General features: G+C 39.0%; 1 protein-coding gene across 2 annotated transcripts in view; it reads right to left on the reverse strand.

Moving 5' to 3' along the window:
* The window catches only part of LOC117297347 (dynein heavy chain 2, axonemal-like), an 85,598-nt gene that overhangs the window by 51,534 nt on the left and 6,599 nt on the right, over nucleotides 1-27,465 (reverse strand). For both annotated transcript variants that reach the window (XM_033780327.1, XM_033780326.1), the window contains exons 7-36: nucleotides 26,965-27,156; nucleotides 26,332-26,469; nucleotides 25,164-25,271; nucleotides 24,433-24,638; nucleotides 23,584-23,713; nucleotides 22,862-23,044; nucleotides 21,026-21,240; nucleotides 20,257-20,403; nucleotides 19,357-19,513; nucleotides 18,169-18,408; nucleotides 17,407-17,577; nucleotides 16,800-16,934; nucleotides 15,477-15,592; nucleotides 15,078-15,173; nucleotides 14,745-14,945; nucleotides 13,562-13,718; nucleotides 12,785-12,959; nucleotides 11,955-12,118; nucleotides 11,130-11,291; nucleotides 9,190-9,402; nucleotides 8,423-8,553; nucleotides 7,701-7,881; nucleotides 6,823-6,961; nucleotides 5,547-5,863; nucleotides 4,026-4,262; nucleotides 3,490-3,782; nucleotides 2,875-3,064; nucleotides 1,632-1,812; nucleotides 1,009-1,136; nucleotides 369-521 (exon numbers count right to left, since the gene is read on the reverse strand). In XM_033780327.1, coding sequence (XP_033636218.1) covers nucleotides 369-521; nucleotides 1,009-1,136; nucleotides 1,632-1,812; nucleotides 2,875-3,064; nucleotides 3,490-3,782; nucleotides 4,026-4,262; nucleotides 5,547-5,863; nucleotides 6,823-6,961; nucleotides 7,701-7,881; nucleotides 8,423-8,553; nucleotides 9,190-9,402; nucleotides 11,130-11,291; nucleotides 11,955-12,118; nucleotides 12,785-12,959; nucleotides 13,562-13,718; nucleotides 14,745-14,945; nucleotides 15,078-15,173; nucleotides 15,477-15,592; nucleotides 16,800-16,934; nucleotides 17,407-17,577; nucleotides 18,169-18,408; nucleotides 19,357-19,513; nucleotides 20,257-20,403; nucleotides 21,026-21,240; nucleotides 22,862-23,044; nucleotides 23,584-23,713; nucleotides 24,433-24,638; nucleotides 25,164-25,271; nucleotides 26,332-26,469; nucleotides 26,965-27,156 — 5,256 coding nt within the window. The remainder of the gene's footprint in view (nucleotides 1-368; nucleotides 522-1,008; nucleotides 1,137-1,631; nucleotides 1,813-2,874; nucleotides 3,065-3,489; nucleotides 3,783-4,025; nucleotides 4,263-5,546; nucleotides 5,864-6,822; nucleotides 6,962-7,700; nucleotides 7,882-8,422; nucleotides 8,554-9,189; nucleotides 9,403-11,129; nucleotides 11,292-11,954; nucleotides 12,119-12,784; nucleotides 12,960-13,561; nucleotides 13,719-14,744; nucleotides 14,946-15,077; nucleotides 15,174-15,476; nucleotides 15,593-16,799; nucleotides 16,935-17,406; nucleotides 17,578-18,168; nucleotides 18,409-19,356; nucleotides 19,514-20,256; nucleotides 20,404-21,025; nucleotides 21,241-22,861; nucleotides 23,045-23,583; nucleotides 23,714-24,432; nucleotides 24,639-25,163; nucleotides 25,272-26,331; nucleotides 26,470-26,964; nucleotides 27,157-27,465) is intronic.

Below are 27,465 nucleotides of genomic sequence, written 5' to 3' on the forward strand. Positions count from 1 at the left end.
TTTAGTTTTACAACAAACAAACACTCACAACTGCACACAATGCATTTACAATTAAAGTAGTTTCCAAACAGTCTGACGAAAACAAACAATTTTTGTCTCTGGCTATTTTTCTCTCCATTGAAGTCTACTGTACCACAAAACCATCAACATCTTTATAATAGATGTTAAATTTGGGATAAAGAATATTATTATTATTATTTTTGTTTTTGTTTAACCCATACACCGATGTCTGTTAGCACTGTATACTCGGTTCTTTCCCCCGAGTCCTGTGAAAAAATATCACAGGCACGTTACTCGGGTGGGATTCGAACCCCCAAACCATTAAAAAAAAATTTAAAAATTAACATTAACATCTTGAGAGTATTTACCTCTTCATCTGATACGGTGGGTGCTGCCCTTTTCTTCTTCCCAGCATATCGGAGCACTGACGTCAAGGCACGGAGACCAAAGTCGTAATGGTCCTGCTTAGAAAGTTGTTGCACTGCCAAGGAATACAGTGTGTGCACCTTCTTGGCCAATACCTTTTCAAGAAAAACAAGTAAATGGGATTTTTAAACGGCCTCGTGTGAGTCACTTTTGAACCTAAAGCAAATCTTAGCATTTACCTTTATGATTTCTAGCTCATCCATTTCAATAACAATAATCAAAGTCTCATATACAGCGACGGTAACCGCCAATCCAATGCAGGCGCTTATGGCGCTTGCTCCAAAATATCTGTACTCTAGTCAGCTTTTTGTCCACAAGTCTACCACGAGAGTGTACTCGGCACGGCGCTAAAATCGACTGCTTGCGCTTGGTGTGCGCAGGAACGACATGACGTAATACTATTGTATTTGGTAATCTGGAGCTCCGAGCACGCCGGAGCTCCGAGACCGCTTTACCGGGACTCTGGACTGCGCCGGGAAGAGCTGTGTACAGCAATGGAGGACCAACGTGTTTGGAGGGCCATCATCCGATGCTCCGCATTGACTGAATGAACGAATTATTAAAAATGTCTGGATTTCTTACCCTTGTATTGCTGAAGCCTTCACCAAATAGGATGATTTCTGCAATATAGCCCGAATCTGGTACCACCATGGAAATTGGACGGAACATGGACTTCAGGTTATCTGGCAACTCAGTTCGTCCAGCATAGCCTATAGAACAGGAACAATTATAGGTAATAATATAATAATAATATTTTTAGTTTATATAGCGCTTTTTCACTCCCGAGCGGGTGTCTCAGAGCGCTTCAAATTATTACACCTGGTCTATGGGCCTTAATTCACTCCTTAACCATCTCAGCTCCCTGGGGAGTACATGTATCAACCTCGTGCAACATATGCGCTACTCGTCTAAATCAATCACAAGAACCATCTCTGCCCTCACAGGTCCCCATTTGATAAAAAATATGATTAAGTATAAAAATCTGCACATGCAGTCATGTAAACAAAAAGTTTTGAACTCTAAATGTTATTTCTGTAATAAATGATTACATACAACCACCAAGTTCAGAAATGGTTACACATTAAACAAAAATAACGATTACTCATGGCTTTTCATTTTACAATGTTAAAGTGTACATATCATATATATATACATTTTTTTTCAAACAAAGTTCTTTCTTTCTAAAACTGAGAAAGAAGACGAACCTGGATTCATTGTGATGAAGATTCCACATGACCATACAAGGTTGATCTCTCTACCTTCAAAGACAAATCGTGAGTGACCTGCCGCTAATGCCGATAGAATGGACAGAATTTGCTGAGCCACAACAGACAGCACCTCAATATTGATACGATTGAACTCATCAAAGCATCCCCAAGCGCCAGTCTGAAACATCGTCAACAAAGCCACAGTGTATACAATCATTGCAAAACTTGGACAAAAACATTATATGGCAAATGAAAACATTGGGTGCGTTCGTTTAGCGTCCCTGGGTCTACCCCGTGGTGCTCGCTCGGGTGTGCCCCTGACAAGAGCTAAACGAACGACCACTCAACGCTCTCGTAGTGACGTCGTTTACCTGGGGCCAGCCCCCAAGTGACCCACTCCACAAGCAGGGCACTGGGGGCTGACCTGGGTGAGCCCCTGGAATGACGTCAAAAGCTATTCGAACGCACCGGGGCAGACCGTGATGACCCAGGGAAGCTAAACGAACGCACCCTATATGATTTGTCAGAGCTGCCAAGGCGAGCTGCTGGTCGCTCGAAGAAAAAAAGGCACTATTAGATAGTTGAAACATTTGATCAACTGATGTTTAAAGGGGTGAATAAATTGTTTATTGTTCAGTGCATTGTTTAAGTTAACAAATTTTAGCAAAAACAAGAAACACAATTTTACTGTGGGAGACCTGTAGGTTTTATAGGGTTAGCATGGTGAAGTTAGAGTCAGTTAAAGGCAGTGGACACTATTGGTAATTACTCAAAATAATTATTAGCATAAAATGTTTCTTGGTGACGAGTAACAGCGAGAGGTTGATGGTATAAAACACTGTGAAAAACAGCACCCTCTGAAGTGCCATAGTTTTCAAGAAAGAAGTAATTTTCCACGAATTTGATTTCGAGGCTGGATTTAGAACTTGAGGTCTCGAAATCAACCATCTAAACGCACACACCTTCGTGTGACAAGGGTGTTTTTTCTTTCATTCATACATGTATCTCGCAAGTTCGATGACCGATTGAGCTCAAATTTTCACAGGTTTGTTAATTTATGCATATGTTGAGATACACCAATTGTGGAGGCTAGTCTTTGACAATTACCAAGAGTGTCCACAGCCTTTAAGGTTTGCGGACACACCTTGTAATAAATCTCTTATGAGCAGCGGTGAAGAACCACAAGAGCTCATTAGAGAGTTTTATTACATGGTGTCTAGGGGAGACCCTCTATTCCTACCTGTGCCAATCCACTGAACATCCTTCCCATGGACTTATAGTCAAGCCCCTCGGAGCAGTTGACAACAATGACATAGTTACCAAGAGCTTTGCCTAAATCTTTGGTAGTTTCTGTCTTGCCAGTACCAGCAGGACCCTTGGGAGATCCTCCACGATGTAGATGGAGAGCTGTGGTTAATGTCATGTAGCACCTGAAAAGTTCATGTGTAAATGCAGTATTTGTTTAAAAGATTTGTACAAACACAAACTGACTTGAGGGGAATTTTAACCTGAAACCTCAAATTGTAACGTGCTCGTGCTCTACTAACTGGGTTATCTTGCGCTATAGTGGCTGGTGTTTGATCAGCAGGGTGTGGGTTCGGATCCCGGTCGTGACACGTGCTACATAAAATGGGGGAGGTAGTGCTTTCTGCTCTATCAGCTAGGCTTCGAATTGAAGATACCCAAGCCTACATTCGTATGGACTGTGAAAGGGGTAACCCTGTTTCAGCCCTAGGAGTATATTAGGTGGCAATGGCCTCTCGAAAAAATAATTGTAGCCCACACCTTGAAGTGGCCTTCAGGCCTTGTGTGTCAGGCGTCTTGCTAAACAAAACAAAAAACTAAAAAAACATACCTGTCAGTGAGTGGAGTTATAACTAAGCGCCCAGAGTTACCAAGGTACTCGTATCCATACTGGAACTGGGTATTAGTCTGGCGTACAACACAATCCTCTATCTCTTTATCCCAGTAAACCCTGAGTTGGCTTAACCATTCAAAGGCTGTCACATCATTCACACCACTCTTGGTCAACTTCTCGATCACATCTCGGGCATGTACTTCGATAGTTACTAGAGCAACAACTTTTGCTCTCATCATCTTAGTTAGATTACCACGAACCATCTCAGAAAACTTGTTGAGCATTGAAATCTGAAGAAGAAACAAAAAATCAAAATTTACTTTTGTTATACTAATCTCATTTTTATTCCCTGTAATGCTGACATAAATGGGTGCGTTCGTCCTCTCGTCCTCTCGTGGCGGACGGCATGCACCTCAGGTCACCCCCAAGTGACCCACTCCACAAGCAGGGCAATGGGGGCTGACCGGGCTGAGCCCCGTCAAAGCTATTCCAACGTACCGGGACTTAAATTTCAAATAGATTTAAAATGTTACCTGTTTCTTCTTCATGCTTTTCAACGCCTTCTTATCCCCTCTTTCTTTTGTAGTGAAGAGTGCCTTGGTCACATCTGCTGTCCACTGCATCTGGCTTGATGTGATCAACATCTGCCCGGGCCAATCCTTGGCCCATTTGTCACGCTTGCTCAGAGACTTCTTGAGTGCTACTTTACACTGTTTGAGAATATCTTTCAGAGTCCAGCGCATTGTACGTTCAATGTCACACAACCATGCCTATAAAGTCAAAAGACATCCATCATTTTCTATACATTAAAGGCAGTGGACACTATTGGTAACTACTAAAAATAATTATTAGCATAAAGCCTTTCTTGGTGACGAGTAATGGGGAGAGGTTGATGGTATAAAACATTGTGAGAAACGGCTCCCTCTGAAGTGCCATAGTTTTCAAGAAAGAAGTAATTCTCCACGAATTTGATTTCGAGACCTCAGATTTAGCACTTGAGGTCTCGAAATCAACCATCTAAATGCACATAACTTCGTGTGACAAGGGTGTTTCTTCATTCATTATTATCTCGCAACTTTAATGACCGATTGAGCTCAAATTTTCACAGGTTTGTAATTTTATGCATATATTGAGATACACTAACTGTGAAGGCTAGTCTTTGACAATTACCAATAGTGTCCACTGTCTTTAAATAGGACAATTCAGAAACTGTCTGGAGAAACTGTCTGGAGTATTTATGAATATGTTTTTTATCAATCATACATTAACAAACACATCCCCATTAAAAACTAGCTAAAAGTAATTTTACATGAAATGCAACTCTAAAAAAGGCTGTGTTTCGCCAAGGCAGGGCGAGCTAGTGCAGACTTCCATTTTGTAATCATAATATAATCAACATACATGTACACCAGATAAATATGAGAAGATATCTACACACTGACAGAAAGTATGTATAATGGTGTCCCGAACCTCCGATTATCTACTCCGCGGCAGTAAAATAAAGCAAGACAGTTCCCTAAGAACAACTCTACCTGGCAAGTAGATACTCATGGTGTTACCGCAAACCAAATATACATTGATACCTCACCATGCAATGCCTCAAATCCTATATAATGGTGTCATCTTAAGTTATTATTCCTTTTTTTTTTTTCTTCGATTTCACCAAACTCATCCTAACTTAGAATTGATCTTAGGACGTAGGACGAGTTAAGTTTTGTATCCATAGATGAGGACGCATTGAAACCATCCTAAGTTAGGACGGGTCTCTAGTCCTAACTCGAGATAGGATTGATCCTAGCGTTTCATGAAATAGGCCGCAGGTTTAATAATGTTTGAAGTGCTTTGAGATGCCCTGAGATTGTAAAAAGTGCTATAAAAAACGGGTAATTATTTATATTACTATTCTACTCCGCGGCAGTAAAATACAGCAAGACAGTTCTCTAAGAACAACTCTACCTGGCAAGTAGATACACACATGGTGTTACCGCAAACCAAATATACATATATTACTCCTATTATATAATTATTATTTAAAAAGTTTAAATTTGTCAAACCTCGACTGGTCCTTCCAATAGAACTGGGTGTCCAAAGTCCACGTATTCACCATCTGCAGAATACATTCCCTGTGCTTCAAACTTCTGAGTGATTCCCATTTTGTGCATCTTAAGTGATTTGATGTTATCAAAGCACTTCTTGAGATGAGGTTGTACAGCTTCAGGGTTCTTGGACTGACCAAGGATCTCCAACAGATCGTCATTAGAAAGAAAGTAGAACCGAGGGAAGATTTGTCGTTTGGTCTCAAGGTACATGTCAAGTGATTTTTGGATCTCTTCCAGTTTGTTGTTCATCTCATTAAGAGTTTCCAGTAGTCCTGAAAGACAATTAAGAGATACATTTTGAAATTTTGATATTTAAATATATCATTACATATTGAGGTACCTTTAAAAAACACAAGACCGCTGGACTTGTTTGGTGTTAACTAACCCAAGGCCTTGGGCCTGCAACAAAATTAATTTTTACTTTTTGACCAAAAAGTGATGATGTTTTTGACCGACAAGGTATTTATGAACAAAGTGTGTTGAATCGGTTTTCAACTAGTGGTTTAAACCCGCCGAGGCCTGGTTCTTTATAATTTACCTCGACTTTGTCTCGGTAAAATTATCAAGAACCAGGCCTCGTCACCACACATTGATTCCCTTACTAAAAGCTTCACATATTAGCTACTCGGCAAACACATGAAACTTGTCATACTAATTTTATTTAAATGATGTTGTTGGCCTTTGTTGACTTTGAAGATTATTAGAAAATCACTTAATATTTTCTAATTTTATCACCACAATACAAGTTATTTTCATGTTCAAGAGGAACAACATAGCCACAAGGTTATTGAAAACAAGGCAAGCATTCATTAACTTTAAGTATTTTTTTGATTTAATTTATACTAATTTTGTCAGTAAATAAACCTACAGCTTTTTTTATTCAGAACTGACTCCGCGGCAGTACAGTTAATTACGATCCTAAAAGCTAAAGTAGTAGTCCAGTCTATTTTCTATACCATCCGCCCTGGTAATAGTTAAAAAGCAGGACAATTCTTTTCAGAACGGAGAAGTCTCCCGAACCTCCAATTATCTACTCCGCGGCAGTAGAATAAAGCAAGGCAGTTCTCTAAGAACAAACTCTACCTGGCAAGTAGATACACACATGGTGTTACCGCAAACCAAATATACATTGATACCTCACCATGCAATGCCTCAAATCCTATATAGCTTTTTTATTGCAGCCTGTAAGATGCTCTTAACTTAGAAAACTGACAAATAAGTTGGTATTAACCTTGATGATGAGTTCCTCTGAGTGCATTGTTGTCTTTGTTGAGTCGCACCATAATAATCTTCCAGTTGCTATTTACAGCATCAAACTCTGCCGATTCCCGGGGTAACTGCTTTCGGATATCCTCACCGAGAAAAATATTCTGAGAACATCAAGCGTGCAGAAAAACATGGAATCTTATCATTCAAATAATGAACAAAACGCGTCATATTAACAATAAAGTCATGTTTGCCAAGACTGTCTAAGAATAATCCATTGTATCGGTTGTTGAATAAGTGGCAGATGAAAGTTGCATTTGAACAAATTTGATATTATGTGACATAGCCATTTCTATTGGTTCTGCAAAGCACGTACACAGACAAACACATCATTTCAATTTATTTTAAATGCAGAGATTTGTTCACATATTTGAAATTACTCTATTTATATAAAAAAAATTATTAAGTTGCTGAGCTTGGCACAGTTTTAACAGAATCTCTACTTTCTTAAATTCACTGCACTGGTTATTGAAAGTGCCTGTATCCTTACAAAAGAAAACACCATAACAATCTTATAGGAATCTTATAGGATTCAAAGATGTGACAAAAAATATGTAGGAATTCTATAGGGATCCTATATAAATCCTGTAGAATTCTATACGTATTTACTTTCATTGCTTTTAGTTTTTCTTTTGTAGAGTCGCACCATGAGCGCCGCTTGCAGCGGATACCGGCGCTTTATTAAGTGTCCATTATTATTATTATTATTCTACTATTCAAAACAGAGCTCTCATGATTAACCTAGCAAAATTTAACCCCCCCCCCAAAAAAAAAAGAAAACCTGCTCTCATCCCAGTATTTATCACAGTTCATCTATAACATTCAACCCTTGTACATCTTTACCTCCAGATACATCCATTGCCTTTGTACTGTTAATGTCATTTCAATGACTTCCAGGATATGTGACAAGGTTCTTTCCCACAAGTCCACATCTTTTTCAAATGCTTTGACATAGCGAGATGCCTTCATGGTAGCCAGTGTGACTTGATTGTCTTCCAACAGCTGGAAAATATCATCAGTTGATCTTCATGTAAAGAAAAGAATTATTAATAGTCATACAAATATACAACATTTATAAACATGTGGCCCTTATATCGTTGCGGTACCCGCTGCCAAAACATAGGATTCGAACTGCCTCTAGCTACCGGGCAACCTCAGTAGTCTAGTTGGTAAGACACTGCTCCAGAAGTGCAACGGTTGTGGCTTCGAATCCCACCCGAGTAACATGCCTGGATATTTGTTCACAGGATTCGGGAAAGTAATGAGTATATAGTGCTAACACACATCGGTGTATGGGTAAAAACCAAAATTAATATTCTTTATCCCCGATGCAAATTTAACATCTATTATGTGGCGCTTCATACAGTGTTTCTAAGCGCTTTACAAACAACAAAGAAAGAGCAAGCATCAATTAATGAGATCAATTTCAATCACATTATGCTGATAGGGAGCCTGTTCCAAAGTTGTATTGTTATTATAACTATTATTCATGGTTTATTAAAACACTGCAATACAGCGGTAAAAATCTTTGTCTTGTTATATTAAAGAAAGGAAATAAGGCTCACTTGAGTTTGAAGTGTCCTCGGTCTTTGTAAGGCCCAACATCAAGAGTTGCTTCATCCCACGTTTCTTTAATCCCAGAGATAGCTTCCTCGATAGCCAACTCCTTGCTTGCTGCTGCAGATGTCTCCGACACCTTCAATTTAAAAAGACAAAATACACAACAAATAGATGATGAAGAGATCTAAAAAAAATTATATTTTCTTTAATTTTTTATAAATGGGCTGTGCACCTAAAAAAACCTTTGTGAGAGAACGAGTGCTTAATCGTATTTGTTGGTTTAAAAATCAATCTACAAGAAGTTGTAACAAAACTTAAAGGAACCTGTTGCCTTGGATCGGTCGTGTTGGTCTTTGAAAAGCGTTTGTAACCGTTTGTTATAAAATGCATATGATTAGAAAGATATTTTAAAAGAAGAATATAATGATCCACACAAGTATCACTCGAAATTGCATGGTTTTCCTTTTACCTCGTCGACTAACACGGTCGGCCATTTATGGGAGTCAAATTTATCGACTCCCATGAATGGCCGACCGTGTTAGTTCGCAAAGTATAAGGAACACCATGCAATTACGAGGCAAATGTGTGTGGATAACTGTATTCTACTTTTAAATCATCTTTCTAACCATTGCATTTTATAACAAACGCTTACAGACGCTTTTCAAAGACCAACTCGACCGATCCAAGGCAACGTGTTCCTTTAAACATCAATTGTATTTTTTATATAATTTGTATAAGCTTCACAATAAAGATATAACAACAGACAGCTTACTTTTTCTGCATACTGATCAAAACCCAAATCTATGATCTTTTCAAGTGTGAAATCATCAGCCTTGTAGTCAAATGTCTTCTGTATCTCTTCTTGTAGTTGTTGCCAGTGACGGTCCCGCATGGCATGATTATGAAGGTCCACAATAAGTGGCATCGTACGACGAAACTGGTCCACTCTTGAACGAGAAGTCTCTACAATCTCCCAGTTCCTTTCCTAATAAACCACAATATTCAACAGGATTCACAAAGTGTCAAGGCTTTTAAAAATAGGATTAAATCAACAAATGTTTCTTTATCTCATACATCACAAATCTTACCACATTTATTACCTGGGCCAATTTCATAGGGCTGTTTAGCGGCCGATTTGTTTGCTTACTGTGCGATTTCTATTTCATAGCGCTGCTAACCGTAAGCACACGAAAAGGCATGCTAACCTTCTGGTGCAAATGCAAATGCAAATCCACGCAATTCTTCTGCTAACCTGTGAAATACGCTAAGGCTTAAGCAAATTTTTCTGCTACAGTAAGCACGCAAATTTGCTTACCGTTAAGAAGTGCTATGAAATTGGGCCCTGATGTTTTCTGACCTTTCAAACCTACATGTAGCAGATACATGTATTTTCTCGCGGGCTTCAAGAAAGACAATAATTCTCGCTTGACTTTGAAGTAGCCTTGATCTTTGTGAGATTCTAGGAAAAAGACTCTGTTAATATGAACAAGTAAGGCCATAGCTGTGTTTTTAGCATGTTATACCATAGGTACTTTCATGATAAGCAGTTCTTTCTTTTTGTGATAATAAAATATATTTAAAAGTGTCTATTTTTTACTTTAATTTTCCGTTCCATTTAATGTAAACTACGGAATCTAAGGGTGCGTTTGATAAGCTTCCCTGGGTCGACCTGGCGGTGCTCACTCGGGCGAGCCCCTGACAAGAGCTAATCGAACGATCACACTTGCCTCTCGTGACGGCATGCACCTCAGGTCACCCCCAAGTGACCCACTCCACAAGCAGGGCACTGGGGGCTGACCCGGGTGAGCCCCGTCAAAGCTATTCGAATGTACCAGGGCAACCCGGGGTCGACCCAGGGAAGCTAAACGAACGCACCCTAAGATAACTCAGTTCAGCATTTTTGGTGTTGATACAATAAATTCTTAACCCAACTGTGAACCCCCGTGAAATAGCAACTTGATATTGTTTACAAAAACCAGTCTCATGGAACATTATATATCAAGCTTATTAATGCACAGTAAACGATACATCTTTAATCAATCCACAAGTGAACAATAGTGAAGTAAAAACAAATTCAAAGGGAAGGTACACGTTTGGTAATTACTCAAAACAAATATTAACCTAAAACTGACTTGGTAACGAGCATTGGAGAGTTGTTGATAGTATAAAACATTGTGAGAAACGGCTCCCTCTGAAGTAGCAAAGATTTTGCGAAAATTTCTCACTTAAATAATAAAAGACTTCTAGCCAGAAGTCTTTTTTATTCCTATCTGGGCCCAATTTCATAGAGCTGCTTAAGCACAAAATTTTGCTGAAGCAAAAAAATCCTTGCTTAGTAAAATCAGATTACCGGCCAAGGCTCCACTCAATTGTTATGCTAAGTAAACAACAGCTAAATACCAGTCACAAGGAATGTACATGGCATGAGTTTTTTGCCAGTAAAATGTGTAAAATAAGCGAGCTATTTTCGTGCTTTAGCAAATTTTTGGCTTAAGCAGCTCTATGGAATTGGGCCCTGAAAGCACACAAATTCGTCCAACAATAGTGTTTTTTCTCTCATCATTTTCTCGCAACTTCGACGACCAATTAAGCTCAAATTTTCACAGGCTTGTTTTTATTTTATGCTTATGTTGGGATACACCTCATAAGAAGACTGGTCTTTGACAATTTCCAATCATGTACCTTCCCTTTAAATAACAAATTGATTTGTACCTTCAACTCCCTGTTGAGTTTATTGAGCTTCTTGTACAATTGGCCAGCTGTCATTTCCATCTCTGTTGTTACCAGTTCATGAAATCTTCCTACTTTCCAGGTATTCCAAAGTCCTTCCCACTCCTTGGTTAACTGCCACACAGTTTCCAAATGATCCAAATCCTAATAAGGAAAACATCAAAATAATCAATACAAAACATTGTATTAGTTTCCTCCAGCTGTTCAAATGAGACATGATAGTTTGGGTGAAAGTACAGGGGGAGGAACATGGTGAATGACTTCATTGGGTAATTGTTCAGGCATTGGTAGACCCTATTGGTTCAAACCAAACCAATTGCCAAAAACAAAAGTGATAAATTAAAGTGCTTTTTATATTCTCTCTTAAAAATAACGTTAAATGCAATTATAATAATATGGAAGTCTTATATAGCGCACGTATATACCAAACAAGGTACTCAAGGCGCTGAGTATATACAAACTTTCAGAAAGATAGGTTATTGCAGTGATGAATTTTGAGATCCAATTAGTTAGCACCTTATAAGGGTTTACAAGGTGCTACGGCGCATTAAGCAGCCACAGCCAGGAACACCGGGGAGAACCACTTGTCTTGTCGATAAGTGCACTGGGTTCTTTTACATGCATTACACAACACATGGGACCAAAGGCTTTACGTCCCATCCGAAGGACGAAGCAATGGCCAAGTGTCTTGCTTCAGGACACAAGTGTCACGGCTGGGGATTCGATCAGAAACACCAGTTTGAATTTGGTGATCTTAACCGCTCGGCCACGACACTTCCATAAAAGGTTGAAAGTTGACCCAGTTACCTTATCAATTTGTTGTATTTCCTTTGAAGGTGGTTGATCAATCTTGAAGATTCCGAGACCTTTACGTAGCGTGGCCTCTTGCTCTTTCAAACTATTGACCTGATCCCTGATGTGTGATACCTGCTGTAGAGCTTCATCGCAACCGAGAGCACTATTAAAAGGTCCTACAGAGATAAAGTATCATGGAAATCGAGCCGTCAGTTTTGGAATAATGAATCTCTGGATTGAGATGAAGTTTGACTTTGATTTGTTTTACTCGGCTGAGCTGCAAGAAATAGTATCCAAACCAATGTACACACACAGCCCCTCTTACAAAGAGAAAGAAAACCCATATATATAAACATTAAATTAAATTAAGTTTTCAGAATTCCCCAGTTGAGTTGAATTCCCTGGCTGAGCTGCAAGAAATAGTATCCAAACCAATGTACACACACAGCCCCTCTTACAAAGAGAAAGAAAACCCATATATATAAAAATTTAATTAAATTAAGTTTTCAGAATTCCCCAGTTGAGTTGAATTCCCTGGCTGAGCTGCAAGAAATAGTATCCAAACCAATGTACACACACAGCCCCTCTTACAAAGAGAAAGAAAACCCATATATATAAAAATTAAATTAAATTAAGTTTTCAGAATTCCCCAGTGCAGTCTATTTCTTTTGCCTATTTTGATTTGTCCTTGGCCACCCCCCCCCCCCATAATAAGGTACCAAAACTGAACACACCGGTCCTGATGGGCTTGAAAGAAAATTATCATCTTAAAAAAACATTCTCAGGACTAAACAGGTTTATAACATTGAAAGATTAATTGAAGCTTGCATTATAATACTTACCATTACTACTGAAGTCGTCAAGCAGGCTAGCAATGGATTTCTTGAATTCTTCTGAGGAGTGGATGAGTCCGGTCTTAAACTTCTCTTTATGTTTCTTCAACATGACATCACTGTCAAGTAAGCATTGTTGGAAGGTAATCCACTCATTGTCCAACTCATCTAACATATGGCGCACCTATTCATGGACAGTGCCAACAAATTGTCATCAATTATAATAATAATAATAATATAATAATGATAACCTATTTTTATATAGCGCTTTTCACACCCAGAGGGCGTCCCATAGCGCTTCACATTATTACCCCTGGTCACTGGGCCTTAATTCACTCCTGAAACCATCTCAGCTCCCTGGTGGGGAGTATACAGCCTTGTGCAACATTACTATGCGCTACTCGGCTAAATCAATTGCAAGAATCATCTCTGCCCTCACAGGTACCCATTTACCCCTGGGTGGAGAGAAGCAATTATAGTGAAGTGTCTTGCTCAGGGACACAAGTGTCACGACCGGGATTCGAACCCACACTCTGCCGAACAGTAATACCAGAGCTTGAGTTTGATGCTCTTATCCGCTCAGACACAACACCCTACACTGCTACAACCGCAAACTGTTTGCGCACTTTTCATGAACACAGATTTAAGGGAGTTACAATATATTTTTTAGAATGTCATTACGTTGTGGCAGGCCGTTTGATGTGATAACACACAAAGATTTTTAATTTTTTTTTTTTTGGGGGGGGGGGGTAGGGCAGGGGTTAGGCGATTACTATTCATATTTACCTCATCAGGTATGGCAACATCATACTTCTCGAGAATAGCGAACTGTTCGTGTAAAGGAGGGAAGCGAGCTTCAATCTTACTTAAATCAGTTTGTAGTTGTTCCAATAGCAACAAACTATCACCAAGCTCATCAAGTGTTTGAGGTGGCTTACTCAACCTGTATTCAATGAAGGCAAATACAAATGCTATGTAAGAAGATTAAGTTGAGTACAAAGGCTATGTCAAAGGTGGTAATATTTCAGGCAACTTGGAGGCACCAACTGCATCTTACGCAAAAGGAACATTTCTTGCAACATACAGGCAACAAACTGCATCTTACGCAAAAGGAACATTTCTTGCAACATATAGGCAACAAACTGCATCATACGCTAAAGGAACATTTCTTGCAACATATAGGCAACAAACTGCATCATACGCTAAAGGAACATTTCTGGCAACATATAGGCAACCAACTGCATCATACGCAAAAGGAACATTTCTTGCAACATATAAGCAACAAACTGTATCATACGCAAAAGGAACATTTCTGGCAACATATAGGCAACCAACTGCATCATACGCAAAAGGAACATTTCTGGCAACATATATAGGCAACCAACTGCATCATACGCAACAGGAACATTTCAGGCAATTTGGAGGCAACCAACTCCATCATACACAAAATGAACACTTCGTCAGCAAACAATCATTTTTCTAACTGTAACTCGCTAACCCAAAATACAATAAGCAAAATTGAACTGTAAAGTAATTTTCTTTTTGGAGATTTCCTAGAGCTGGTTGCCTTTCAATTGCCTCTTGTGACCTGGGCCCAATTTCATGGCTCTGCTTACCGCCGAATTCTGCGCTTACAATCACGATTCCCCACTTACGTGCAAGCGCCGAATTTCTGCGCTAGCCTTGTAAGCGTAGAATGCCTAGTAACGTGGAGTACGCACGCGCAGAAGCCAAAATTAACCCATGAAATATGCTTGCCGTAAGCACAGAATTCCCTGCTTCCTTAAGCGCCGATTCTGTGCTTACGGTAAGCAGAGCCATGAAATTAGGGCCTGGCCCCAAACAAGAAATATTACATCCACAGATCACACGATCATAATCTTTACATTAAAAAAAGAACATGATTTTGTACTGGTTAGTAGTTTGCTGCATAGAGGTAATAAGACTAAATGCCTATAGCAATAATTACTTGTCCTTGTTGTCACATAAGAAGCAATGAAGATCCTTCAACTGTTGGCTGGCCATCTCCCGCAGCAACGTTGTGAACTTGTTTTCCCATTCATGGCAGTGTCCGAGTAGAGCTGTTTTAAGTGGCGAACAGTCCAGAAGAACAAACTGTATGTTGAGCACAGTCTCTTCTTTCGATACATTGTTCGCAACTTCTGTGTATCTAAAATTCAGTGAAAAAATGCAGAAGATTATCCAAAGTTAATAAATGTACAAACGAGTGGTATAGTATCAAACTTGAAAAGAATAAATTTGACTTTTAAAAATTATGTCAAAAATACTAAATAAAACGTACCTTGCAATGTCTGCATCGAATGATGCAACAGGTGGATTGAGTCTCTGGTATCTGCGAATGAATGCATCCTTATTGATCTCCCAAATTTCTCGATAGCTGTATAAAAAGAAGGAAAACAAAAAATAGAAATTAAGTGTTTGTAAACCTGAATACAGAAAATGTCACAACACACTGTCCATGCTACAGCAAGTGAAAATTCACTTTGGCATACAGCATACACATAAAAAGAATGGATATCAACTTCAACTTTTGAAGGTATTTCAGATCCAAAGATTTAAAAATAAACAATAGCTTGATTTAGGCATAGGAAATGGTTATTTCACAGGAAATTTATTCATTATCTGTTTTCATTATTTTTCATTAATCTTCACTGCTTAAAGGCTGTATAATAACTCTTACTTATCCCAAGTTCCAAGATAGTTCATGAGGTGTTGTGCGTTGGCCTGCATTCCAGAGTCGATGCTTTTCTGGATCTTTTTGGTTTCTTCATCTTTCTCAATCACGTTGCTAATAGGCTGCAAATTTAAGAATAGGATAATCATTCAAAATTTAAAAAAAACCACCTAAAACTGTGGCTATAAGTGTTTCATTCAAAATGTGAGTGTTGAAACATTTAGTTTTATTTATTATTTAATTATAAAGTGTTTATTTATTTGATATCTTTAGACATGTACAATATATTTTAACAACTGATGACGTCATCGTGACGCAACAACTTTTGTTTGTATCGCCTACTGGTTATTGTCTACCTGCATGCAAAGTTCCAAATTAATTTCAGTTTAGCAACAATGCGTTTTCTTGCGGACAATCGACGTCGAGAGGAAGAAATTTTTTTTTATTTTATACATAAATAAACAAAAAACAAAGAGTTGTTCGTGCTTAATGCCCGAACACCTAATTAATCAAATCAAAAATGAAACCTACTCAAACAAAATGTAACTTTACAGCATCCTCTAATTTGAATCTCCTACTTAAAGGCAGTGGACACTATTGGTAATTACCCAAAATAATTAAATCATAAAAACTTTCTTGGTGACGAGTAATGGGGAGAGGTTGATGGATTAAAACATTGTGAGAAACGGCTCCCTCGGAAGTGCCATAGTTTTCGAGAAAGAAGTAATTTTCCACGAATCCGATTTCGAGACCTCAGATTTAGAACTTGAGGTCTCGAAATCAACCATCTAAACGCACACAACTTCGTGTGACAAGGGTGTTGTTTTTTTCTTTCATTATTATCTCGCAAGTTCGATGACCGATTGAGGTCAAATTTTCACAGGTTTGTTATTTTATGCACATGTTGAGATACACCAACTGTGAAGGCTAGTCTTTGACAATTACCAATAGTGTCCACTGCCTTTAAATGACTATGTGATCCCAGGCTAAATGTCATTTAACAGCCGGTCGTATGGTTCCTGACTGGCATCCCCCAAATAAAAGATATTGACAAAATAGGGAGACCCCCAACATAGGGCTAGATAGCTCAGTTGGTAGAGCACCAGCCGTCGATTTCACAAAGAGTTAGGACTCGTCTTATCTCGAGTTAGGATGAGTAACTCGTCCTAACTTAGGATTAATCTTAGGGTCTGCATGCTACAGTGCAGGGTTGGGACTCGTTAGTCTTCAGTTAGGAAGAGTTTCGTGAAATCGACGGCAGCACGTTAATCCCACTCAAGTCAGTTTTCTTTGTTCAATCCAAAATCAATTTAAAAAACTATTCCATACCTCTTTTGTAGAGCGCTTCCTCGTCAGAAGATCTGGCAGTCTTTGAATGACAGATATTGCTGCCGTCAAGTGGCTGCTTGTGTTCATAACAATCATGGCCAGTTTCTTCAATGTAGGTGAAAACTCCACAGAATTCTATTTTTCGACAGAAACAATGATAGTATTAAAAAGCTACATTTAAAATACAATAAATAAAACACAAAAATCCAGACAAGAGAATGGGTTCCAAAAAAAAAGTCTTCTCGCAACTCCACAGGACTAAAAATGAAAAAAAAACATGAAATTTAATTCATAATTTTTCTTTTTTTAATGAAAAATTCACCGATTGACGTCACTTTGGACAGAAGTTTTTGGGGGTTTTATTTTAATATCTTGGTACTAGCTGTTTAAAAACAAATACTTTCCAGAGTGGACTGATCGGAATTTTTAATTCACCATCAAAGCTGATTTAAATCCACAAATCAATCAATAGCCACATGTAAAGTCAAGACAAGGATTCAATAAGCACTTGAAAACTTCAACAAACATGTGCGTATCAGCATTCTTTTTCAGAATCTTTTCATCGGTTAGTGGTTTAGAGAGGATAATACAAAATACATGAACGAACCTTTTCTCCAGTCAATACCACCTTCACCCTGAACAGGGGATTGGGCATTGTTTTGCCATCACCATTAATTGCTCGAGACAGCTCTTGTAAAGACCATTTGACATTTAATCTGAAGGCCTCCTCCACCATTCTATCCATTTTCTCAGTGTATCGATGCCAATGATTCTGTACCTGAAAAAAAAAAACCCAAAACTGTCTAATTAAGCTGGAAAAAATAAGTACTCTTTTTAAACTAGCACAGCAAAGCTGCCATGGCGATCTGTTGATTGAAGATAGAAGACCAATGACTATTTGCAATAAGGAGTTATGACCATTTAGGAAATAAATTGCTCAAAATTAGTTTTTGTCGGGACAATATATCACGTGACCAATTCTTATGTGTTTTATAAGAAACGTTTTAAATTTTTGTCATGGTTCCTGACCATTAAAAGTAAAAGTTAAACCTTTTTTCGTTAGATCGGGTGATACTCTTTGAAATGCCATTCACTCAAAAAAAAAATCAATTTGTTAATGCTTGGGGCAAAAAATCTGACATCGCATCTTTAAGTGTCTTGTTCAGGGACACAGGTGTCACGTACGGGCTTCAAACCCACACTGAACAGAAACACCAGAGCTTGAGTTCAGTGCTCTTATCCGATCGACCATGACACCCCAAAAGTATTGTTAGTAATCTATTTCATTTTCAAACTTTTCTCAAGTTTTTTCAAAGTATAACCTTTCACCCTGAGTATCTGAATTGCATTCTCCATATTTTGTACTTACCTCCTGACCATCTGTTCGGAAAACCTCGTATGTCTGCTTCATGATGTGAACAATTTCTTCATGGATGATCTTGAGTCTCTTCTGTGCACTAGCTCGATGTTGCATCTGCTCTTCCTCAAACTCCAGCCCTTCGTATACTTTTTTGTTGTCAATACGAACGAGTAGGTTTTCACTAATGCGCTTGCAGTTACGCGAGATTGTTAAGTTAGCTATCTTGTAGTCATCAACAATCACTTGCACCTATATAGTTGAGGTAAAGACATGAGAGTTAGACTCATCCACATTCATTTCAAAATTAAGTTGTTTAATGTTTGTTTGGGTTTATTTGATAATCCTAGGATTAATCCTAGACCCCAACTACACTTCTGTTGTGGGGGGAGTCTGATTAGTATGCAAAAATTATGGAACGTATTTCATCAAACCAGCTTTGACTGTATCTTAAGGAAAATTGCTTGAGAGCACTGTCAGCTTACAGGCGTTTCCACTCAACAGAGACGGCACTGCTGAAAGACTAGAATCGCTAAATGTACTACCACTGTAAGTGCCCAAACAGGGCACCAAAGATTGTCTGAAGAAACTGTCAGAAAAAAAAATTAAAGAAAGATGACCAGCAATTAAAGAAGTCCGACAGGCTCTTTGTGGGGAAATTGCCACGGGGTTCAAGCATACACTGGCAAGCTCCCAGTTCTAACATTCATTCATTCATCCATTCATTCAGTCGATGTGGAGCATCAGATGATGGCCCTCCAAACACGTTGGTCCCCCATTGCTGTACGCAGCTCTTCCCGACGCAGTCCAGAGTCCCGGCACAAGGTGTCCACATAGGTGGTTTGTGGTCTACCTCGGGAACAGTGACCTTGAGTAGGGGCCCAAAGCACAAGCTTGCTCGCTGCCAGCTCAGCATGTCTGAGACAGTGACCTGCTAATCTCAGCCTTCTTGCCCTAATCTTGGTGTAACTCTCGGTACTCCACCGTAGAGTTCCAGGTTTGTGACATGCCTCTCCCAATGAATCTAACAAGAGGAATATAGCTTGCTACTTCTCCTTGACAGAGTTACCACCAGGACAGGGACTATCAGATACATGTATACCACGTTCCAATTTGGTCAGGGCTCTGGCGATGATCAGAGGGACAGAAAAATTTCAAGATGTAGAAACAATTTGAATAGTGACAATTGATTGATCTTACCTTGCTGGCATACTGCCGGCACTCTCCAATGAAGAAGTCTGATATACCTTTTGATGCCCAAGTGAGTTTGGTTAGGCCTGGGTGAATCTTTTTATCTAGATGCCGAATTCGCTCTCTAAACAAACCTCGTTCCTCCAAGGAGAGAGCAGATATTATCCTAAAATGTGAAGGTAACAATAACACATCACTTGCAAGATCACACTATGTCATGACATCACTGCAGCCATTTTTTAAGGGTGATTTAAGTAGGTCTGTTGACAAGTTTGCACTCACGTGTTATAACGAATTTATATTCCAGTTTCACGTCAACGCGCAAAGATTAAAATTTCAGAACATTATATAGCGACGTGTTATAACAAATTTATATTGCAGTTTCGCGCAAAGATAAAATTTCAGAACATTATTTCGCGACGAAGCGCACAAAGTTTAGAATGTAATTTTTGCACTGTCCGTATACAGAGTGTGAAGCATTGACATTCACAATACGCACTGTGCAATAAAAACACTGGAAGTAGTATAGGATTTTATACCACCCTCCAGTTCAAGCCTCTGATTGGTGGAATAGCACGTACTGGAAGATAAAATGTTTTATACTATCAACAGCTTCCCGTTATTCGTTACCAAGTAAGGTTTTATATTAATAATTATTTTGAGTAATTACCAATAGTGTCCACTGCCTTTAAAGGCAAACAAACATTTTGATTCATCAAGAATGTTGACATGACTTTCCAAACAAAATTCCTGTATAACTTGCTGAACAAATTGAATTACCAGTGGCAAGTTTCAAGAGCTAACTATTATCACGTTTTGTAAAACAGATCTGATTTTTGACTGGTATACATTTTTCCTGTGAGAAAATTACACACACACACAGAAAACAAATTTGTATAAAAGCCTCACCTGTTGTAATCACGCACAACTAGGAGCACATTTTCTCGTAGGTTTCGCAGTTCTTCCCTCTTAAGATAAACCTCTGTCGCATAGTGTGGTATTTCAAACATCAACTTCTCCCAGTACTGGATTTCATTAAATAACTTGAGTAGAACCCTGCATTAACAAAACAAAGCAAGCTCATATTAATAATTAATTAATAAAGATGATTTATAGGATTCAAGGCATTGCATGGTGAGGTATCAATGTATATTTGGTTTGCGGCAACACCATGTGTGTATAGTACTTTCCAGGTAGAGTTTGTTCTTAGAGAGCAGTCTCCTGAGGCTGACTAGAGCAAGCTAGTCGAAACGTTGAGACCAATTCAGAATGACTCCGCGGCAGTACAGTTAATTACGATCCTAAAAGCTAAAGTAGTAGTCCAAGTCTATTTTCTATACCATCCACCCAGGTAATAGTTAAAACAGGACCATTCTTTTCAGAACTGAGAAGTCTCCCGAACCCCCGAACATCTACTCCGCGGTAGTAAAGCAAGACAGTTCTCTAAGAACAAACTCTACCTGGCAAGTAGATACACACATGGTGTTACCGCAAACCAAATATACACAATCATACAACAGTTACAAAGAATACAGATGTAGAACAGAAACCTGTTGCAGACATACACAGGTTTTGTCACATCCTTGTCTTACCCCATCCTTAAAAAAGCTATACTGGTTGCAAAACTAATTTCACATTATATAATTGGTGTGCGGTAACATAGTTCAGTCACTTTTACCTGTCAAAGTTCATGTCCAGCATTGCCTGCTTTTCAGCACTTCTACACATAAGTGGTACGTCGAGTAATTTCATGCAATCCTTATCGACAGTAGCTGCCCACTCGTTGAAAGTCTTACGGATGAATTCGTCTAAAGCTGTACTCAGCTGAGTGTACTGTGTTAGAGTTTCAGCACCAGTTCCAATGTGAGGCAAAAAGTATGCCTTACCAAGCACCTGGACAAATGTGGGATACAAAACTTTGAAAATTATCATCAAAGAACTACCCGTTTTGATATATCAAATGTTTAAATATAACTATTGGTTTTTGTGTTGTTGCAGAGAGGGCAAAAATAAGAATGTGTTAAGGAGAAATCTTGTACAAAAATAACATAAAGAACACACAAGGCTCATCTTAAAAGTTATTCTAATTAGCCAAGATGATAAAAACCTACATAAAAATAAAATATGTGTAGCATGCAATGCAGGTACTACCATTGGAAAGATGAATTATGACAGTTTTACAATACAACACCAATGTATCAGAAACTACTTGCTTGTACACTTTGCATACAGTTTTCATTGACACTTATACCCGTTTCAGACAGGTGTTCCAGAGTCGCGCCGAACCAAATTCTAAATTAAATGCATGAAAAGTTTGACGTCTGAAACAGTTAGGAGCAACTGGACTTGCTTAAAGCCGAAAGATGGACTGTTGCAGTCGGTTGGAACGACTCTGGCGCGTATTGGTTTCAGACGTCGCTCTTGTCATGAGCCGACCCAATGTCAACGTTATGTTAAGTTCGACTGTCTGAAACCAAAATTTAATTAGGTCGACCCAGAGTCACTCCTAATCTATTTGGTTCGGCGCGACTCTGGAACGCTTGTCTGAACATGGTGTCAGTTACGTGTACTAACCCATGGTTAAATGATGACACTTTCAGGCCTGTATGTTTCGTATTTGAAAGGGCAAGGGCACCAAGGCATTTCCTCTTTGGCAAAGGGCACCCTATGAGGAAATTGAAAATTTCTACTATAGCATTTCAAGGGCACCAAGGCAATGACCAGGGGCAACGAAGGCAATTGCCTTCGTTGCCTCCGTGAAGTATCAGGCCTGCAATTTTTATTAGGGGTATCAGAGTCCATTTCTGGGGTGGAAAATTTCTAAAGCTTCATTACTCAAATCTAACCTGCAAGAAGCCACTAATTTCCACATATTAACATTCAAGGGCAGCATACATTATTCTGCAGTGGCTTTTGGTTGTCATATTATATTCCTTACAAATTCGTCATTTTCATGAAACAATGCAGCTCCCAACCTTTTTAATACAAGGTATGCAAATGTATGACAATGTGTTTATAAGACTGTTAAACAACAAATAATATTTAAACATTACATTCTTTAACCAAATACTGTCATACATGTAGGCGTGAATTAGCAATTTTAGACACTGGCCACCTTTGGTAATTGTCAAAAACAAGTCTTCTGATTTGGCAAATCTCAACATGCACATAAATAATGAACCTGTGAAAATTTGAACTCAATTGGTCGTCGAAGTTGTGAGATAATATTGGAAGAAAAAAACCTTGTCACACAAATTTGTGCGCTTTGTGATGCTTGATTTTGAGACCTCAAAATCAAATTCTGAGGTCTCAAAATCAAACACAAATATTCTAGTGGAAAATTACTTCTTTCTTGAAGACTGTGTTACTTCAGAGGGAGCCGTTTCTCACGATGTTTTATACTATCAACAGCTCTCCATTGATCCTTAACAAGTATGTTTTCAAGCTAACAGTGATTACCAATAGTGTCCATTGCCTTTAAGGATTAGAAGTGCTTTACAAAGATATGATTTACCTTCATTGATCGATCAATACGACCCTTCAGTGAGCGTGCCCAGTGGGCCTGACCAGCATACTTTGGCAAGAGAGGTCCAAGGCTTGGGTTTTTCTTAGTCAACTCCTTCTTGACAGCGTTGAGCTCATCATTGAACAAAGCATAAACTTCAACTGTCTTTTTATCGATTGTCCGTCTAATTGCCTGTTGCAAAAGAAAAAAAAATAACAGAAACAAACTTTAATAGCTGACAATATCATTAACTGAATAGCATACCATCAAACTAACAAACAGCCTTTACTCCTTGAAGAACTTGCTTTACGCATGAATAACTTGTCAGGGACCTGCCAGGGTTAACAGGTCCGAAAGTTCAAATACGCGTGAGACTTGCTACGTCTCTGGTATACAATGTGTGCAATAAGTGAAAATGTACACACCCCAGAGGACAGAACAGGGGAGGTTAACATTTTACCTTCACCGTGGCCGCAGAGGGGAATATGACAAATCTGCCATTGTCAAACACTCCAGCGATCTAGACCATGTCATAGATTGGGATCAGGCTCGAATCATAGCACCTGTATATTGGTATACACGGCGTATCAGGGAAGCTATCAAAATACACACAACACTGTGCAACAAGATATCGGTTAATTCATCAGCAGTTAATGTGGTGAACCCTGCACACAGTTGGCTAATGGCCATTGATGGGGACGTCCCTAAAGACAATTTGTTTGGGTTCATACTTCTCTTGATGAAAGATGTTGAAATGCATCCAGTAGCTCCACTCCTTGCTCCACAGTGTTGATAGTCTCAAACGCTGTAGAGATAACATTCTGCATCATAACCTCTAGGTCCTTGATGCCTGTGCGGAATCTGTGGGAAAATAAAAAGGCTCATAAGGTTAATTAGTTAAAAAAATCTTCAAACATCTGAGAAAAGATCTCCTCAATAATGATTACCAGCTGAGCTTATCTAGCCTATGTTGGTGGTCTCACTAAAACATGACTATTTAAAGATTGTTGGTATAGGTCTTAGTTGCATGCCCACAGAATCAAGTCAAATATGGATATAGGCAGATGATATACGAGAGCAGTACGGAGCAACTGACTAATGCGGCCTATGGTAAGGCAAGAATTAACCAAATTTGTTTTCAAAACATGAACTAACACAAATTTTTGAGGGACTTTCATTTCTCATACATGTACATGTCATAAAGGAACAAAAAAAAACAATTCTTGTTTATTCCCAAGACATGATTCAAATACAAAATAAACATACCTTCTTTACAATTCTACAACTACAAAAAATAGTTAATGGCCTGACGTTTCGACCCTAGCAGAGTCTTTCTCGAAGGCTAAATGACAACACAACAAACATGAACAGGTAACTAAGTGAATGTTTGTTGTGCTGTCATTTAGCCTTCGAGAAAGACTCTGCTAGGGTCGAAACGTCAGGCCATTAACTATTTTTTGCATTTATACTCTCGGTCCATTTGGTTGGTAAGTTGTTTGCAACAGCTAATTCTCGTTTCAATTCTACAACTAATAACAAGTTCTAGTAAAAGAAAAAAAGAAAGCTTGATTTCTATCTACCTGTTGTAATCATCATGCCATGTAGTTGCTTTAACGTCCAATATTGTCTTCTTGACTCCACTCATAACTGCCAAGTTCTTCTCAAAGGCACCCTCTATCTCAAGAAGGCTACGTGTGATCTCTGGGCCCCGCTGTCCAGCAAAGCACGGCAGTGGTGTCTTATTGCCATCTTGCCAGCGAGCAAAGTGAATTTGGCATTCACAAACCTAGTAAGACATCATTCATACAGTGCTTAATATTCATATCATGGATCATTACCCTCGGAAAGGTAAGCAACACGGCAGGCAAAGGACATGATTGGCTTTTGTTAATGATCAAGCCAACTTACAAGTCAAAAACATAATTCGTAAATGCCTCAGACAGTTTCGCTATTCCTATTGGTGGAGAGCGCGTGAAGTGGGGGTGTTTAAAAGGTTGACAAAGACTAGCTGGAGCTGTTTTATAACGGGTTATTTTCCAGATACGTTTAGATGCATACTATGTGCTAGTCTTGGTGCAAGACGTTTCTCGTTACGGGCATTGCGGGCGCTGTTGGTGTTTTTGCCGCGCTGTGTGTGAAAGGAAAACAAACCACAACTAACTAGGCACACAATCCGAAAACTGTCTCAGTCAAAAAAATGCAACAAACGTACAGAGGTCAAGGACGTCAGAACACGGATACGTTTGTCACAGTTTCTTACTTTATTTTCACCAAAACTGTTGTTTTTCCCAATGAAAAAAAATATACTTGCCTCAAGTAAGTCCTTGCATCGCTGCACAAAGGCATCTATCTGAGCAAAGATACTACTTTGGTCCAGCACCCAACCTTCTGCAGAAAACTTGTGATGCATCAGTCGAACCTTTAAGTAGAGAATAATAAGTTTAGAATACTTAAGCCAACAAAAGCTTTGAGCTCAATCGATCATCAAACTTGCAAGATAATAATGAAAGAAAAAACACCCTTGTCTCATGAAGTTGTGTGCGTTTAGATGGTTGATTTCGAGACCTCAAGTTCTAAAATCGAGGTCTCAAAATCAAATTCGTGGAAAATTACTTCTTTCTCGAAAACTATGGCACTTCAGAGGGAGCTGTTTCTCACAATGTTTTATACCATCAACCTCTCCCCATTACTTGTTACCAAGAAAGGTTTTATGCTAATAATTATTTTGAGTAATTACCAAAAGTGTCCACTGCCTTTAACTCAACATTTTGACCAAAATATTCTTTACCTTTTTGCCACAAAAATGATTCCCACCTTTCTTTCCCCAAAGGAATCCCCCACCGAATTTACCAGTCTAAATGGCACTTCTAAAACCATTTAGCCACACATTTAGCTCACCGACGTGACCCCAATCTTTGACCCCCCACCCCAACTAACTAAAGTTAAGGTCCAGAAAAGAAGGCCGACAGTCAGCCCCTCCAGACGGGAGGATGTTTTGACAGCCTGTTGGGTGAAGGGTAAAATGGGTTTCATTTCTAGAACAATATTCCAAAAGTAGAAGTCTCAGTTTGATGTTCTGAAAATTACCTGTATGTAATAACAATAATAATAATCACGAATTCTTATGTAGCACATTTCAAAATAACCGAATCAATGCGCTTTACAAATTAGTACCCTGGTCGTAGGGCCTATAACACCCCGTTAATGTTTCTCAACTCCCTTGGGAGTATACAGCCCTGAGCTGCCTGTAAGGCGCTTGTGGCTTTTTCATACACAATATCAACCTCTACCCTCGCAGGTACCCATTCATACCCCTGGGTGAAGAGAAGCAATTATAGTAAAGTGTCTTGCTCAAGGACACAAGTGTCATGACCGGGATTCGAACCCACACTCCGGTGACTGCACCAGAACTTGAATTTGATGCTCTTAACCACTCGGCCATGACACTGTGTAACATTTCAAAAGTGCTGTTAACTTACATAGGAATAGATTTCTTTCCATGCTTTACAGCAGTCGATACTTTGGTTCAGTGACTTCATAGATGATGTGACATAGCCATCAAACAGCTTTTCCAGTGAGATTTCCTTACAGCATCGGTGTATGATCTCGTTGCTTACCTGAACACAAAAAAAAATGATTACAAAACAAAACCGAGTTATTGAAAAAGGCCAGTAAGATTTGCAAAGAGTGCCTCAATATTTACCATAATTTTCGGTTTACATGTATAGGCCGACCAGCGTATAAACCGCAATGCCTCAAAAAAAATTTTTTAAATAAGATTTAGGTGTCAGCATATGTATAAGCTGCCCAGCATATAAACTGCAGTCACGAGCACACAAAGAGAGGGGCCGTGCGTATTTGTGGTCCTTTGTGGCGATGTGCAGTGACTGGTGGTGGCACATCAGTCACTGTATGCCGCCACAAAGTGCAAGTTGCGTTGCAATTAAGTCAAAAGGAAGAATCTCATCCATGCAGTATACATGGCAAAATAAAGAATAACACATGATGACTATTCCAAAGTTCAATTTTCAAGGATCAGTGTGTGTGTGGTATACATTTACGGTACATAACTTGAATAATAATTGTTTGAATAATAATAGTTTGACACAAACCTTCCTGAACAGACCAGTTAGTCTCTCTCTGCTCTTGTAATGTTTAGAGTTGACCCATATCATCCGGATCAGATTGATGATCTTAGTAAGCATGGGTGGAATGTCAACAGGTTTGGCTTTGGAAAGCTCCTCACAAGGTTCCTTCAGAGTCGAAAGGAACTTCAGGTTACTCTGAGCCTGCTCAGAACCGTCCTACAAAATAAAATCATCACTTTCATAAAAATTTCTTGCACAAATGATGGTTTCACTAAATTAACAGTGTCTTCGTTTTTAATTCATAATTACTGATTATTGGCATACAATTTGGAAGTACAAAAAAAGAGCCAGTTTGATGGCATGGATGCTTGGGAGAGTTGCTATTTTGTGTCTCACTCGGATGTGTGAGCATTGTGTTACATATGGAGGTGTGTTTTGAGGACTACGACGGATCTACATGTAGTATGCAAAAAGGGCACGCCACCCAGATGGGGAAAGGGACAGCAAAAGTGACCATAATATTGG

This window comes from Asterias rubens, chromosome 12 (assembly GCF_902459465.1).
Source record: "Asterias rubens chromosome 12, eAstRub1.3, whole genome shotgun sequence".
In the NCBI taxonomy this organism is placed as follows: domain Eukaryota; kingdom Metazoa; phylum Echinodermata; class Asteroidea; order Forcipulatida; family Asteriidae; genus Asterias; species Asterias rubens.